This window comes from Erythrolamprus reginae, chromosome 5 (genome assembly GCF_031021105.1).
Source record: "Erythrolamprus reginae isolate rEryReg1 chromosome 5, rEryReg1.hap1, whole genome shotgun sequence".
Lineage (NCBI taxonomy): Eukaryota > Metazoa > Chordata > Lepidosauria > Squamata > Dipsadidae > Erythrolamprus > Erythrolamprus reginae.
The window spans coordinates 56485973-56502148 of record NC_091954.1 but is presented as its reverse complement, the minus strand read 5'-3'; the positions used below and the strand labels follow the sequence as shown (position 1 = coordinate 56502148).

Below are 16176 nucleotides of genomic sequence, written 5' to 3'. Positions count from 1 at the left end.
TCCAGAGAGTTTAACAACAGAGGGCGCACAGACGCACACACAAAAACATAACCCCGTAGATGGGAAAAGGCTGGATTCTTTCTCCCCATCTCTTCCATTCAAGGGAGGCTTCAATAGACTCAGCCACCAAACAATAATAATAATAAAATCAGCGAGCGCCAACCATAACCCTCCTTCTTTATTTTTCAAGCTCGAGCGGTTCTTTTCTCCTCGCTCCAGAAACTTGGCGATCACACCCCACCGCCGCCGCCTCCTCCGTTTCCCCCAACGGCAAGCAATCTAAACGCGGGAAGGGCATTCCGGCTCTTCCCTTCAGCCTCAGAAGCCCCCTCGACGCTGGAGGGATGGTTATGAGGGGAGCGAGCGAGGAGAAGAAGACGTCCCACTCATCGCTCCTGAGGGAACGGGCGAGGGCGTCGGAGACCCAAAGCCCATCCTGTGTGGAGGGAGACGGAGCCAAGCGGGGCCACCCGGAGACCTTTTCCCGTCTTCTTCTCCTCGCTCGCTCCCCTCATAACCAGCCGCCCCGCTCGCGGGGGGATGCCCATTCGTAGCTACCAGCCCGCCAAGCGTCGAGGGGGCTTCTGAGGCTGAAGGGAAGAGCCGGAATGCCCTTCCCGGGTTTAGATTGCTTGCTGTTGGGGAAAACGGAGGAGGCGGCGGTTCTTTTCTCCTCGCTCCAGAAAGTAGGCGATCGCGCCCCACCGCCGCCGCCTCCGTTTCCCCCAACGGCAAGCAATCTAAACGCGGGAAGGGCATTCCGGCTCTTCCCTTCAGCCTCGGAAGCCCCCTCGACGCTGGAGGGATGGTTATGAGGGGAGCGAGCGAGGAGAAGAAGACGTCCCACTCATCGCTCCTGAGGGAACGGGCGAGGGCGTCGGAGACCCAAAGCCCATCCTGTGTGGAGGGAGACGGAGCCAAGCGGGGCCACCCGGAGACCTTTTCCCGTCTTCTTCTCCTCGCTCGCTCCCCCTCATAACCAGCCGCCCCGCTCGCGGGGGGATGCCCGTTCGTAGCTACCAGCCCGCCAAGCGTCGAGGGGGCTTCTGAGGCTGAAGGGAAGAGCCGGAATGCCCTTCCCGGGTTTAGATTGCTTGCTGTTGGGGAAAACGGAGGAGGCAGCGGTTCTTTTCTCCTCGCTCCAGAAAGTAGGCGATCGCGCCCCACCGCCGCCGCCGCCTCCTCCGTTTCCCCCAACGGCAAGCAATCTAAACGCGGGAAGGGCATTCCGGCTCTTCCCTTCAGCCTCAGAAGCCCCCTCGACGCTTGGCGGGCTGGCGTAGCTACGAACGGGCATCCCCCCGCGAGCGGGGCTGCTGGTTATGAGGGGAGCGAGCGAGGAGAAGAAGACGGGAAAAGGTCTCCGGGTGGCCCTGCTTGGCTCCGTCTTCCTCCACGCAGGATGGGCTTTGGGTCTCCGACGCCGCGGACCGGCTGGAAAACCCCAACGGCCCGGTCCCGGTCCGCGGACCGGCGGTTGGGGACCTCTGCTCTAGAGAAACTGGTTATTTGCCCACCCCCTTTTCTCTCTCTCTCTTTAAAAGAAAAGAATCTGGTGGAAAGCTAGCCCAACTCACACTACTGCTGATCCCAGGTGCATAATCTTCATCAAGATTTTCCTCAGCTGGGCTTGGCTTCCCACTCACGGCTGCTATGTCTTCAGAGCCTGGAGCTGTCATGCAGTTGTAGAGCAATGCCAGCTCTAAGTCCAACTAGAGCAGAAGGGGGTGTGAATATGAACCGTGGGGTATGGGGGGGTGAGAGAACCAGGAGGAGAGCCGAGTCTGGCATGACTGATGGAGGAATTCTGGGAGTTGAAGTCCACAAGTCTTAAAGCTGCAAGTTGGAAGACCCCCAAGTTAGAGGTTAGGAGTGCAAGGATCTTCAAACCTGGCAAGTTTAAGGCTTGTGGACTTCAACTCCCATTTCCGAGCTATCATGACTGGTGGAGGAATTCTGGGAGTTGAAGTCCACAAGTCTTGAAGCTGTCAAGTTTGAAGTTTGTAAAAAGTGTACATGTTTTTTAAAAGTATACATCGTTGTAAAAATTATTCTGCTACACTGGTATTTTATTAAACAATATAATACTACACCATTTGGTTCAGAATGCTTTTTTCCTCCTCTAAAATCTAGGTGCGTCTTATACATTGGTGCGTCTTATACATTGAAAAATACAGTAGTTGTAAATTGTCTAATCATAGTACAATGATCCCTCGCCATTCACCTTTTGCGGATTCAGTGCATTGCAGGTTGCTGCTGGGGCTTAACCTGGTGTGGAGCAGAGCCTCCGGGAGGAGGATTCCCTGCATGCACACATTGTCCCTCACTTCCACCCTTTCTCTTCTCGTCTCTCTGCCTCCGTCTCTCTCTCGGGGAATCCTCACAAGGGGCTCCCGGAGACTCCGCTCTGCACCCAGCAGCAAAGCATCTCTTTGGCAGGAACAAGGCAGACGCGCTGCTGAGTTAGCCAGTCCCGGGAGAGACAGTTGCGGTGGCGTGGACATGACATTCCTAGTGCTGCTGTTCCTCGAAGGTAAGCTGCCAGAGCCACTGGGACCGGCTAGCTCAGCAGTGTCCCTGCCAAAGTGGAGTCTCTGGGAGCCCCTCGTGAGGATTCCCAGAGAGAGAGATGGAGGCAGAGAGATGAGAGCTAAAGAGGAGGGGGGGAGGAAATGAGGGACAATGTGTGGGGCAGAGAGAGAGAAAAAAATCCTACTTCGTGGATTTTTGTTTATCGCGGGTGGTCCTGGATCACTATTTCAAGTCTGGTGGAGTAAGATATTTTGTTGCAAGAGGAGGAGGGAAGGACTCTTCTTATGAAATATTTCTGGACACTCTTATTTATATTTATGTCAAATATGCAATGCCGTATCCCATAATGCCGCCCCTCTATGCAAACTCGGAATGTAGCTTTTTCGAAGCTTTTTTTGCTAACGATCTTTGCAGCTTGCAGGATTTTTTCATTGTTACTCCAAAGTTTTTTTTCTAGCCCGAAGCCTTTGTTGGCTTGTTTTCATTGTTATTCCATCTGAAAAAGTTTTTTTCAGCCCCAATGAGGTACTAACGATCTTCCCTGCTTGCAGGCTTGTTTTCATTGCTCCTCTGAAGACTTTTTTAGCCCTAAGTCTTTGCAGGCTTGTTTCATTGCCATTCCCTCCAAAAAAGTTTTTTTTTCTAGCCCTAACCAGGGAATCAAATGATGTGCTGAAGCTGACCAGATTAAGGACACTAGCCAGATTTTTAGGTAGGTAGGTAGATTTCCCCCCCGTTTTTCTCCCCCAAAACTATATTGTTATATTCCCGAAAAATACAGTAGTTTTCTCTTTTAAAAAGATACTTTTAAGATTTCTTCTCTTTTTCACTTTTCACTCTTCAGTTTAGAAATAGGGACATTCTCCACAATGGCTTTTCCTATGAAGAAAACTATGATTTGGCTAAAGAAGACTTAATTTGAGTAGATGCAATTTTCTCAGTAATTAAGGAAAACCTCAGCATTTAGAATCATGCAGTTGATTAGTTTGCAATAATTATGACCTTCTGATCTTGATTTTTTTTTTCCCCTACCCACCATTTTAGGTGATGATAAATGGTACCGTGCTCTTGTTTTGGGAATAAATGTATCTGAAGTCAAAGTAGTATATGCTGATTATGGAAATGTGGAAATGTTGCCTTTCTCTCAAATTCGGCCTATAACTGCCCGCTATTTACAATTACCATTTCAAATACTTAAATGTTCCTTAGCAGGTAACAAACCAACCACTTCAGTTTGTCAAACCATAAATATTTTATTTTAATTCCACTCTTGATTTATATAGTCATGTCTGCATAGCATCATATCTAATAAATTACTAACCATAGTGAGTTGCTCTTTTTTCTTTGCTAATTTTGGATAACCACAGAAAAAAGACTAGATGTTTAATACAAAGAGAAACATGCCAGAGGGCATGCCACTAAGTTTTTCATAATTAATAAAATTAGAGATTCAGATGAAATTTGTGCTACAAATGCAGTTATGCATGTGGAATTGTATTAATGACATATTGTCAGCATAAAATCATTTTTAAAATTGATGATTTGGGAGGAGTTCACTTCCTTGGTTGAACAAGCTTTATCTTTCCTTTTTTGTCTTAGTTAAGTCCTTAAACTGTGCAACATATATATTTGATTTGTCAGAGATTCAGTGAAGTGTATCGATATGGGGAGAGGGGGGTACTAAAAAGACAGCTTTATCTAATAGGTGCCGAATATAAAGTTGAGCACTATAAATGATTCTAACATTACCATTCTGAATAAAGTTGACTGAAACTAAATCTGTTTGGACTTTTGAAACCTTCATTTATTTGTAGTTTCTCTCGATTCCAGGTATTGTGGGACTGGATGGAAAGTGGTCCATATCAGCAATAGAGAAGCTGAAAAGTCTCTTAATGAATACACGTGTAATAATTACAGTGAAAGAAGTTACTCAAAATATTTATCCAGTAATTGTGCAAAAAATCAGTGAAAATCGTGTTATGGATATAGCAGAACAGTTAATAATTGAAAACCTGGCAAAACATAGCAATAATGGGAATCGTAAGTACTTCCAAACAAATACCTGCATATTTATCTGCAATATATAGGCTTTCTGAAATATATAGTACAGTGATACCTCGTCTTACGAACTTAATTGGTTCCAGGAGAAGGTTCGTAAGGCGAAAAGTTCGTAAGACGAAACAATGTTTCCCATAGGAAACAATGTAAAATGGATTAATGCGTGCAAGGAAAAAAAATCACAAAAACGGCACTCCACTGCGCGCCGCTGCCTGGCTGTCACCTTTTGAAACAGCTGGGCACTTCTCCGCGTTCTCCCGAATGCCGAACCTGAAAAGTTCGGTAAAAGTTCGGGTTCGGGAGGCGCCGAGAACCTGCTGCCCGGCTGTCACCTTTTGAAACAGCCCGGGGGCTTCTTGCTGTTCTCCCGAACGCCGAACCTGGAAGTTCGGCAAAAGTTCGGGTTCGGCGTTCGGGTTCGGGAGAGTGCCGAGAAGCGCCGCCGCCCGGCTGTCACCTTGCCAGAAGAGCCGCAGAGCTGTCGGCTAGTCGGGAGGCTCAAACGGATGTGGGGAATCCCAATAGGGAATTCGATGGGCGGAGCTTTGACGTCACGAAGACATCCTTCCTGGAGTCCACGTTTCGTCCGGCCAGGAAGGACATCTCTGTGATGTCAAAGCTCCGCCCATGGAATTCCCTATTGGGATTCCCCACCTCCATTTGAGGCTCCCGACCGGCCGACAGCTCCGCAGCTGTTTCAAAAGGTGACAGCCAGGGGGCGGCACTTCTCGGTGGCCTTACGAACCCGAATCTGAACTTTGGCCGAACTTCCAGGTTCGGCGTCCGCAGCAGCGGGTTCGTAAGGCGAAAAAAGTTCATAAGAAGAGGTGGGTTCGTATCTCAAAAAGTTCGTAAGACAAGGGGTTCATATCACGAGGTACTACTGTATAGCTAAACAAAAATTGGTAGCAAGTACTAGAATTTGCATCTCAATTTTCACTTTGGTTTCTCATTAGTGGAATAAATATTTAAATGCATTTTTTCTTCATTCAGAATGTTCGAAGACAACAGATTGCTGCTGTATAGAATTGAAAAAACAAGTAAGTTTCAATTTGAAATTAGTTCTCTTGATTATTAAGTACAAATTGTTTACACAGAAATGATCCATTTCTGGATCATTTACAAACGCTTATTTGTAAAAATATCTTTACTGAACAAAAAAATTAATCAGTATTTTCAAATGTAAAACTTGCATAGTAAAAAATATTAATAAAAACAGGAATTTTAGAGGTCGCTGCATAGTTGATATTATCTACCCAAATAAAACTAATTTGTTCCTGAAACTACACTAGAAATTTCAATTATCTTAAGGCTCTCAGTATATTTGAATAATTGACTGTAAAGGTAATAAAGAGGATGGATTAAAGGAGTGTTTCCCAAAGAAAAGGCTGTGAATGTAAAGTTATTTTTCATATATATTTCTATATTTCAGGAGTGTTAGCTTTATTTTAACATAAAAAGGATACTAGTATGAAATTAACAAAAGTAAGTGTAAGAAGCTTCAAAACTAATAATTAGAAAATATGTGTTCTATTATTGAGGCACATTATTTGTTGAATACGTAGAGTATATAAATTGCAGCATTAGGAAAATACAACCTGAACTAGAATGCCTAGTGGTGCTTTCTGTTTGCAGTAATTTAACTGAAAATCTAGCTTGAGGACAAGACAATTAATTCCATTATAATTTCTGGTTTTCTTCTATATTATAGGTTGCAAAACTTGAACAGATTCTTTATTTTCTTCTGAAAGATCGCTTTGGTGAATATAAACATCCTGACATTATAAAGCCTTTGGAAAAATAAAATTATGTATAGATCATATAGTGTAATATATCAAATATTGTAAAAATAATACTAAAAGTTAATGCATTTTGTTTTAATGTTATATTGAAATTTAAGTTGCTGATTTTTTGAAGCCCCAAATTGTAAAACTAGTTTTTCTGTCAAGGGATGACATGAAATAACTGGTATAATTTAGAAGCAAGTATGTTTTGAATGCCATACGTTTTTCAGATGCCCGCAGGTCAAGTGTGTCACATGCTGATCATGCCCACTCTCGGTTTAGTGAAAGGGAAAAAAGTTGCGATACGCCACACCATGAGTTTGATACACCTGACCTAGAACCATGTAATTGGGTCCCTAAAGTTCATGATATTCAAATATTGCTGTATTTCTTGGAACAGATATGTGCAGAATTAAAATGTATGCAGGATAAAAACACTATATAATCCGTATTAAAGCAATAATTAAGCCAGATCAAGGCTGAAAATATAATTGACTGGCAAGTTACCAAATAAATAGTAAATAAACTTTCTCCATATAAGTCAAGTGGCTTCTCAAAACCATTATCTACATTTATCCCCAGTCTTAGGTAGAGTATTGACATAAACTTCAGGCATTCTGATTAGGAATCAAATAGACTTAATTGGGATAGGGAAAAATGGTTAACTGTCCATTATTATATGTCTATAATTTGTGTTTTGCAATAATCGTATAGTGTTCCCCAGGAAGAACCCCTGGATTTTTATGAGGCATAAATTAAAGCCTCTCTTCAAAGGCCTAAGGATACCTGCAGCCCTGCCTCCTGCTTCCAAAAGTATTTACATGTTCAGCTACAGATCTAGAGCTGAAAACAATTACAATTTTAATACAATTTTATCAGATTCTAATAAAACCAGTCTCCAAAATTCAAAATCTCTTCTGCAGTCAACACTTAATTTAACACTTAATAGTTTTTTTAATCATTCCTGGATGTCTGTTAAATATCATTTACAAAGATATTAAATTTCATGCAAATTTACGTGCTTCATTTAGTCTATTAAAAAGGCAGTTCTTCAAATATCTAACTGAATGTGGATACTGAGATAAAGTCATTTGAATCTTAAGCTGAACATGTGAAGCAACACTCTGACAAAAATAACAAACATTACAGGAGATTTTCCTAGACATATACTAGGACCCAGAAGAGCCTTCTCTGTGGTGGCTCCCTCCCTCTGGAACATCCTCCCTCTGGAAATTAGACTGGTCCCCACTCTAATACTCTTTCAGAAGACTGAAGACAGGATTCTGCCAGCAGACCTGGGGAACAGAATGGGATGAAGCCACTCTATTAAATGGCTAGTATGAATGTTGAGGGGGGAGTTATTTTATTATTTTTATTTCTTTTATGTTATGGTTTTATTTCCTGTAAGTTGCCGTGAGCGAGTAGGCCGCAATAAAATTTCCCAAATAAATAATGATCTTTAAGAAAATTCATTTACTGACAATAGATATGTCCACATTGCCCTTTCTTCCTGAATGTAGGTTGCAGCAATTAAATTGATGGTGTTAGATAGATCTTGAGACGAGGAAGACAAAAAGTATTAAGCATTTTTACCACTGATTCAAGCAAAGAACTGGACTCAGGTTATTTCAGCAGTGCAGTACGATACAGCATAAAACGTGAACTCATGCCTCAAATGTTTTGACTAAAAGTGCTTAAATTTTTTAATTTTTTTCTTTGCTTTCTAATGAGGACCCGGATTGTGGGGGCAATAACCTAGCTCTGTTAAAAAAGTGCTATTGCTAACATGTTGTAAGCTGCCCTGAGTCTAAGGAGAAGGGCAGCATAAAAATTGAATAAATAAATAAGTTGCAAATGTTGTGAATTCATGGATTGGTCATAAAGTTATGTTTTCATCACCATAACACTGAACGGTCGCTGAACAAGACAGTCAGTAAATAAGGACTACTTGTAGACTCCTCTTGCTATTGAGAGAAATTCCCATCAGATTGATATGAATGCTGCTAAAAAATCTCAGTCCTTGATCTGCAGATAAAATATTTTAAACTGCAGCAAAATATTTTGAGCCATTAAAACTGATTCAGAATTCTCAGGAACCAGATCATTAAAATGAGGGCCCATTTTTGCTTATCAAGACAATAATCACTGATCATACATTTCCTCTATCATATTTTACAATTTAAGAGATGACGTGTTTCGCTGCATATTGCAGATGGCTCACTACTCTGTTGCTTGTCTCATATTTTTCTGGTGTATGCTCAAATACAGTTGGGGTTGGTTAAGATTTCAGTTTCTGTGATGCCATGTGGGAATGATCTTGGGAAAAGGAGAAGAGATGCCTAGGAAACGTAAGCAATAGGAACTTTATGCTTCTCATCTGTGGCTTAATGGTCAGAGAAAGACACTTCAGAAGAGCCATCCTAAGGGATCAAGCAGTTGAAGTGGAGGTGGGGAATTTTGTACTTTCAGACTTGAAAGACTTGTGTCAGTCCTTGCACGTAAACCAGACAGGAAATACTACTAGATGAGCTAAACATAAGATTTACATTTAGAAAATCTTGCAATTCTGGAAGTACAAAACTTCCCCAACTTAATTGCTTGATCAATTAATTTCTACTGGAACCACAGCTCAGGAAATGTATTTATTAATTGGATTTCTATGCCGCTCCTCTCCGAAGACTCGGGGCGCTTACAACATATAAAAAACAGCAAGTTACAATGAAAATCCAATTAAATTAAAAATTACATAACTATTTTAAAATTCCTATATATTTTATTTATTTATTTTGTCCAATACACATTGAAGAGAATAGACAAGTAGTAATATATATAAAGAAAAGGATAGAAGAAAAGGTATAAAAATAGAGAATATATATGAAAGGAAAAAAGATAAAGGAGAGAGAATTGAACGGGACGGAAGGCACACTAGTGCATTTATACACACCCCTTACTGACCTTAGGAGCCTGAAGAGGTCAATCGTGGATAGACTAAGGGAAAAATGTTGGGGGTTAGGGGTTGACACTACTGAGTCAGGTAATGAGTTCCACGCTTCGACAACTCGATTGCTGAAGTCATATTTTTTACAGTCAAGTTTGGAACGGTTAATATTAAGTTTGAATCTGCTGCGTGCTCTTGTGTTGTTTACTATTTTAAAAATCCTAGCTATATTAAAACCAATCACACCCATTCATATAACAACCATACAATCATTCCTTGGCCAGGGGCCAAGATCTAATCGGCCCAAGCCTGGTGACATGAATGAGTCTTAAGACCCTTATGAAAGGTGAGGGTGGGGGCAGTATGAATTTCTGGGGAGAACTGGTTCCAGAGTGCCAGGGACATTGTCTAGTAAGTTGACAGGACTTGGAGAAGGTCAACTCTATGGGACCTAACTGGTTGCTGGGATTCATGTGGCAGGAGGTGGTCCCGCAAGTAATCTGGTCCGGTAGGTCATAGGCAACACTTTGAATTGAGTCTAGAAACCAATTGGCAGCCAATGCAGACTGCAAAGTATTGGAGAGACATGAGCAGTTTCCGAACACTCTTCAGAGGTAGCCCCACGTAGTTTTGTATGAATTGAGTCAACATATATGCGGGATACATAATAGTCATTATGTGCAGGAAAATAGTGAAGTGGATGTATAAAATAAGCCACTGTGTCTTGAGGATTTCAGTAGCCATTAAAACAAGATGCACCAGGAAAAACATGCCACAACTTCACCTAGAAAAGAAACACTCACTTGGCTAAAAGAGGGAAAGCTGGAGATATTGCCTGTCTCATTGACCCCAGTGTGTAATCAGTTGCTGCCCTGCATTCCACACTTTAAAGGTATACACACCTCTAGTGCCGACTCCCGAATTCCCTTGGCACTTGCCGCCTTTCCTATTAGGCGGAGGCGTATTCCTTCCCACCTACTCTGCTTGTCCAACATGATCCAACGGGCCCTTGGAAAGAGAAACGGAAACACCCCTCTGGCTCCGGTGCAAAATCATCTGCGCTTTGGTGCAAGTTTGTGCAGACAGTTATCTTTGCTGCAGTTTCCTGATCCGAGGCTGGGGGGGGGGGAGTTTTAGAGTTCTGCAGAAGAAAATACAGCAGCAGTTTTCAGTGTGGCTGGCGGGAGAGTATAACCACCTGTCCCGTACTCTTTTACTGCGGCAAGTAAACGTAGTTCGGAGCACAGCGCTCCCTTGTTTACAGAAAAGAAAGCAGAGGGGGGTCGGTGTAAGGGGAAACCTGATGCTAAGTGTGGCCAGCGCTTCGCTTCATCACCACCACTACCCCCGGCGAGTTTACTTTGCATGTCTGATGTGCTTTACCTTCAGCCAATGAGTTTCGAGAAACAGGGCGCAGGTAAGTTTTAGCCTGTTTCATCGGTTGGTCCTTGCCAAACAACAACCCAACGCCGGATGAAAGTTCGAGAGCCGAAAAGTGGCTGCGCGGGGGATCGTGCAGATCCGAAGAAGGGAGGCTTTGCGCGTAGGCTTAAAACAGCCTTCTAGAATTGGGAGAACGCCCCACCTCGCTCTCTCTACGCCTCGGTGTAGCGTAGAGATCAGCGGGATTGAGGGATTTGGGGAGGGAGACATGTAGTAGATTTTACGGTAATCCGATTAGGAATCAAAACGCTTTCCGGGGGCTCGTTTTGGAAGTACGAGTAGCGATGACGAAGAAATCATTTTCTTTACTTCCTCTCGCTATCCATATTTCCAATATTCGGGAAAGCTGGCTTTGAATTAAACGCAGAGGGTCTGAATTAAACAGCACTGTTATTAAACGAATTTGGCATCCTTGCATTTTAATTCTGGAAAGTGCATTGTGTAATACTTTGGAAGCAAGTACCTGGTACAAGGTTCCATAACCCCACAATCCCAGGAGTATTAGACCACACACCCCATCATTCTCAATTTAGTGTGGGAGTTGTAGTCCTGTTCATCAGGTTGAAAAGCACTTATGTTTGTTGGTGACCTAAATGAATTGCATGTCAACTGTTTGCTAATTTTGGAAAAAAAGAATTTTAGCCTTCTCTCCCCACCCTGACCCCAAACTCAATTTTGTTCTTTTAACTCTTATGACTGGAATAGTTATAACCTGAACCTTGTTGCACATTAGCTGTCCAGATCACATGACAAATATATTTTTTTTCCATATGAACCTTGCTAAAAGTTCCTAATATTGTAAAATATGTTTTTTCGACTAGAAGTCTTTTTCAGACTACATGTTAAACAAAAAGTGAGAAAAATGGGGGATTATGTTTGAACTTAAAGTCTAGTTGTGGTGCCAATTACAACATGTTTTATATTCTGCCCTTGTAATTTATATGTGTATGTACATATATAAGATATTCGTGTGTAGACTGTTCAGCATAGAGAGAATTTGAGAGAACTTAGGTTTTTGTTTTGAGTATTAACCAATTGTGACTTTTGCCTTTCTTCCTAAATAAGCAGACATACCAACTAGCCACATATTTTTGAGAACTGTTTTCGAACACTGTTCCTTTCAGATCAAAAGCACAATATTGTATATACAAATGGCAATAACAACTTGCAAGTGATTTCCAAGTTTCTTTTTTGTGCCAGCAATTCAAAAGTTGGAGAGGATTTGTTTACATTCAGTTGTGACTTGAGCACTGTCCTAGTTTCCTCTCTGGGAAGCACATTGGACAAATAGCTGTGTCCTTCTCTATTGCATGTTAGGGGAACTGTGCCAGCTACCAAAGAAAGAGAGATCTACTGTATATGCTTCAGACCTTAATGAAACAGATGCTTACCATACATGTAATCCTTACCTGATCTTATCACTTATGTGAATTCATCTGCTTTGCTAAAGTTTCCTAATACAGCCCGAAGCAACCTAGGCAACTTTTCTTGTTGAATCAAACCAGGTCTGAAATATTAGACAAAAATAAAAAGCTTTGTGGAAAAGAGAATGTTAGAATAGATGGCTGATGTACCCATCAGATTAATCTTAAATCACTTCATTTCAAGCAAAGATGTGCAACTTCTTGGACTATGGATCATAACTGACTTTTGAATGGTAGGCTAGAATGGGTACCTTGGGAGATAGTGCTTGGGATCAAGATGGACAACTAAAATGTTATACTGTATCATTTAAATTTCAAACTAAGTGAAATTAAGCATAGTGGAGTTATTGTGTAACTACTTATTTAACAATTGTAGAAGAAAATTATAATCTGACCATATTTTTTTTACAATGTCTTAGTCTTAGCCAGGAGCTATAGGTAAATTCACAGCTGTACATTTCAGGCTCGGGGACTGTAGGTAGCAGAATGAAGAAGAATCTCATATACTGTATTTTCCATAGGGCTATTTGAGATCTGTAGTAAAAATATACTATTAAGCTCTTCATATGCCAAACTAACTAATTCTAACACCTGTCCTTATGTAAAGGTGAAAGAGAACAGGTTTATCTATTCAATAGTTAATTCATTGCTTTATTTTAATAGGTGAGATGAAACCAGAAGAGGCTTTTATTTTTCAGTTACCCTTTCTTACATGTGAAATGTCAATGCTAAATTCCAGTTGTTAGCCTCTAACGTTTTTCTGCAATTCTTCCCACCTTTCTGTTGCCATAATTTACTAGGTAAAGAAATACAGTGGTACCTCGAGATACGAGTTTAATTCGTTCCGGACCTGGGCTCTTAAGTCGAGCAGCTCTTATCTCGAACGACTTTTCCCCATAGGAATTAATGTAAATAATTTTAATTGGTTCCAGCCCTCAAAAAACTCACAAAGTTAGTCTAAATTATGCAGAAAGACAAGTTTTTAATGAAGAAATGTACATGTACATATAAATGAATAATGAAGTTTCTTTCACTTAACTTGTAAACTTTCTTAAACTTTTAAATTTACATATGTTCAACTTCTCTGCCACCCAATCCTGTAGGACAGAGGTCCCCAACCCTTTTTGCACCAGGGACCGGCTTTAAGCGATCAAGAGAGGAATGGGTGAATGAATGGACGGAGGGTGGGAAGGAAGGAAGGAAAGAGGGAAGGGACAGGAACAGAGGAAGGAAGCAAGGAAACTTATGAAAGGGGAGAGTAAGAGAGGAATGAGTGAAGGGAGGGAGGGAGGGAAGAAGGTGGGAAGGAGAAAGAAAAGAAGAAATAGAGGAAGGGAAGGTAAAAGAGAGAAAGAAAAAGAGCTAACTTCCGCGTTCAGCTTCAGGAGACAGCTGCGAAGCCGCGCGCGTGTTTTAAAAGGTTGCAGCCGGCCTGGGGGGCTCGGGGGGGTGCTGGCAAGCCCCCCAGGCCGGCTGCAAGCACCCCCCGAGCCCCCCAGGCCGGCTGCAACCTTTTAAAACACGCGCGCCGCTTCGCAGCTGTCTCCTGAAGCCGAACGCGGAAGTTAGCGTTCGGCTTCAGGAGACAGCTCCTTGGCGCTCGTATCTCGAATTTGGGCTTGTAAGTAGAACAAAAATATCTCTCCCCTCCCAGCTCTTATCTCGAGTTGCTCGTAAGTAGAGCAGCTCTTATGTCGGGGTTCCACTGTATTAGTACATTTTAATTGCTAGCATTTCATCTTTAAGAACATTTTCTGTTTGCATTTGGCCTGAACCATATTTTAAATATTAAATAGCTGATTCTAGAATAATCCATTTAAAGATAAGTCATGCAAGAATAAATGGGACTACACATTATGGTAAGTGGTATATTTTAACAATTATTTATTTATTCTAAGCCCATTAATGCATAATACTAACCCAAGGATGTCAAACTCACATCGTCATGTCATTGTCACATGACGTATGGAGACTCTTCCCTCCTTCACTAAACCGGGAGGTGAGCATGGCCAGCATGTGACGCATTCAGGCTGTGGGCTGTGAGTTTGACATCCATGTATTAACCTATTAGTTATTCTTTACTAGCAAATTATGACAGCTTTGCACAGTAAGAGGTTCCATTACTGTTGTCAAATATACGGGTGTCATCTTATTTCAAAGAGTAATTGCATACCAATAATTGATCATTTTGGCACTATAGAGCCCATTTTAACAGAAAGATCTGAATTCTTTAAAGTGGGTTTGCATGAATCTGGTTTGCTAGTGTGTTAACAGCTGTATAAATCCAATGGGTTATTTAACTACATTGCATTCAAGAGAGAGCAAATAAAGGACATCAATCTGTGGATGGATTGTTACATGCATGGTTATATGAATCTGTCCTTGCTTTTATTATTCTTCAGCATTTCTATTTTCATAATGTCTGTTACTATTTCAGAAACATGCTCCTATAGTTGGATTCAGACATTCAGTTAGCTTATTTTAACCATGGTTTATTAACTAGAACACAATAAGATTAGACTCAGATAATAAGCTATGATAAGACATAAATTATGTTTTAATATGACTAAAAGGATATCATTAGATTATCTAAAACTGGATAAGATCATATTATGTCTTAGCATGATCTACAAAGTCAGCATTTTAAAAGAGACACATTAAAGTGATAAAATCCAAACATATCATTTTATTACTTAATATTACATATGACCTAAACTAGTGTGCTATTTATGCTAATTAAAATGTTGATATGGTTTCATTATATCATTCCAATTTAAATGTGCGTTATAAATACTGATCTTTTCAAAATGTGGTACCTTCTCAATAGAATTGTTTTAAATGAATGCTTTAGAGGGATAGACGGGAAGTAGAGAACATATATACATATTCAGAACTCAAACAGCCTTGTCAAAATGTTCTGCTGAAATGTTCTGCAAGATGATATGTACCATCAGAACAAATTTAAAAATGTCTAAGCATTACCTGTTTTGTCAAAATGAAATGTTTTGAATATATCAACCATAGAAAAATAGACTGGAATAGAATTTTATAATGGCCACAGACCAGAATGATAGATAGAAGCATATTTTTTAAAAATAAAGTAAAAACTGAACAGAGTTAAAAGTATTATAATTGTATGGGTGATCAAAATATCCAATTTTATAAGTAGCATACCAAAATAGAGATTCTTCAAGGAGAGTGAATTGTACTGATTTGATAATTACCTAAAAGATAATTACTTAAAAGAGATCAGAATTTTGCAGTTGTTTTACCAAGTAAGGAGTTACAAGACAAATGTTTGGATCCTTTTAAAGGGCACAGTATAACAGGACATGAGCTGTAATTTCAAAGGCTCCTCTGCAAGGATACAATCTTAGCTCATAGCAAAACTCTCTTGGATTAGTCTCCCAAAATTACTGTGGGAGAAAATGTTGAAGCATGCTAAAGTTAGTGCTCTTCACAATTTGAAGACCCTTACATTATGTAAGTATCTCACTTGTTTGTAAAAGAGGTTTGATTGAACAGAAGAATAAACTTTAGCAGAGGAGACTGTTGTGAGTGGTCCACGTCTGGGTCAGTTGGTCACAGATTTCAAGGACCAAGAGACGGATGAGTGCTGGCATCACAGGTCAGAGTTCTTGCCATCTGAGTCCGAGAGTGAAAGTGAAGGGGAGTAAGAGACTGGGAAACCACCAGAGACGGTAGCACCCCCAGTTATGGTATTGAGTGAGTCGGAGAATGATGGGAAATTATAGGAGGACCCCATATTAAATGCAAGAATCAGGAGAATGTGGTCTAGGCAGGAATACAGTATATGAAAAAAGGGGCTCTTGGTGTTAATAGATCTATGGGACACTTGGCCACACCTTGCCAGTATATAAGGGACTTCCTAAGGGGAAGTGGGCATTGCAAACAACATTCCTCATCATGGCTGCTGGGGAATCAAAGCTGAGGGGACTTTCTGTGTTAAAATCCTTTTCATTCCTGCCTGTGTTAT

At 41.1% G+C, this 16176-nt stretch overlaps 2 protein-coding genes across 8 annotated transcripts in view; both read left to right on the top strand.

The window, feature by feature from the left end:
* TDRD1 (tudor domain containing 1) overlaps positions 1-8242 on the top strand; it is a 60810-nt gene extending 52568 nt beyond the window's left edge. For all 7 annotated transcript variants that reach the window (XM_070752667.1, XM_070752664.1, XM_070752666.1 and 4 more), the window contains 4 exons: positions 3577-3744; positions 4363-4572; positions 5584-5630; positions 6302-8242. In XM_070752667.1, coding sequence (XP_070608768.1) covers positions 3577-3744; positions 4363-4572; positions 5584-5630; positions 6302-6394 — 518 coding nt within the window. In that variant the 3' untranslated portion in view covers positions 6395-8242. The remainder of the gene's footprint in view (positions 1-3576; positions 3745-4362; positions 4573-5583; positions 5631-6301) is intronic.
* Positions 8243-10434: 2192 nt separating this feature from the next.
* The window catches only part of VWA2 (von Willebrand factor A domain containing 2), a 60725-nt gene continuing 54983 nt past the window's right edge, over positions 10435-16176 (top strand). Inside the window, exon 1 of the mRNA XM_070754007.1 lies at positions 10435-10729. The gene's annotated coding sequence lies outside the window, so the exon portion shown is untranslated. The remainder of the gene's footprint in view (positions 10730-16176) is intronic.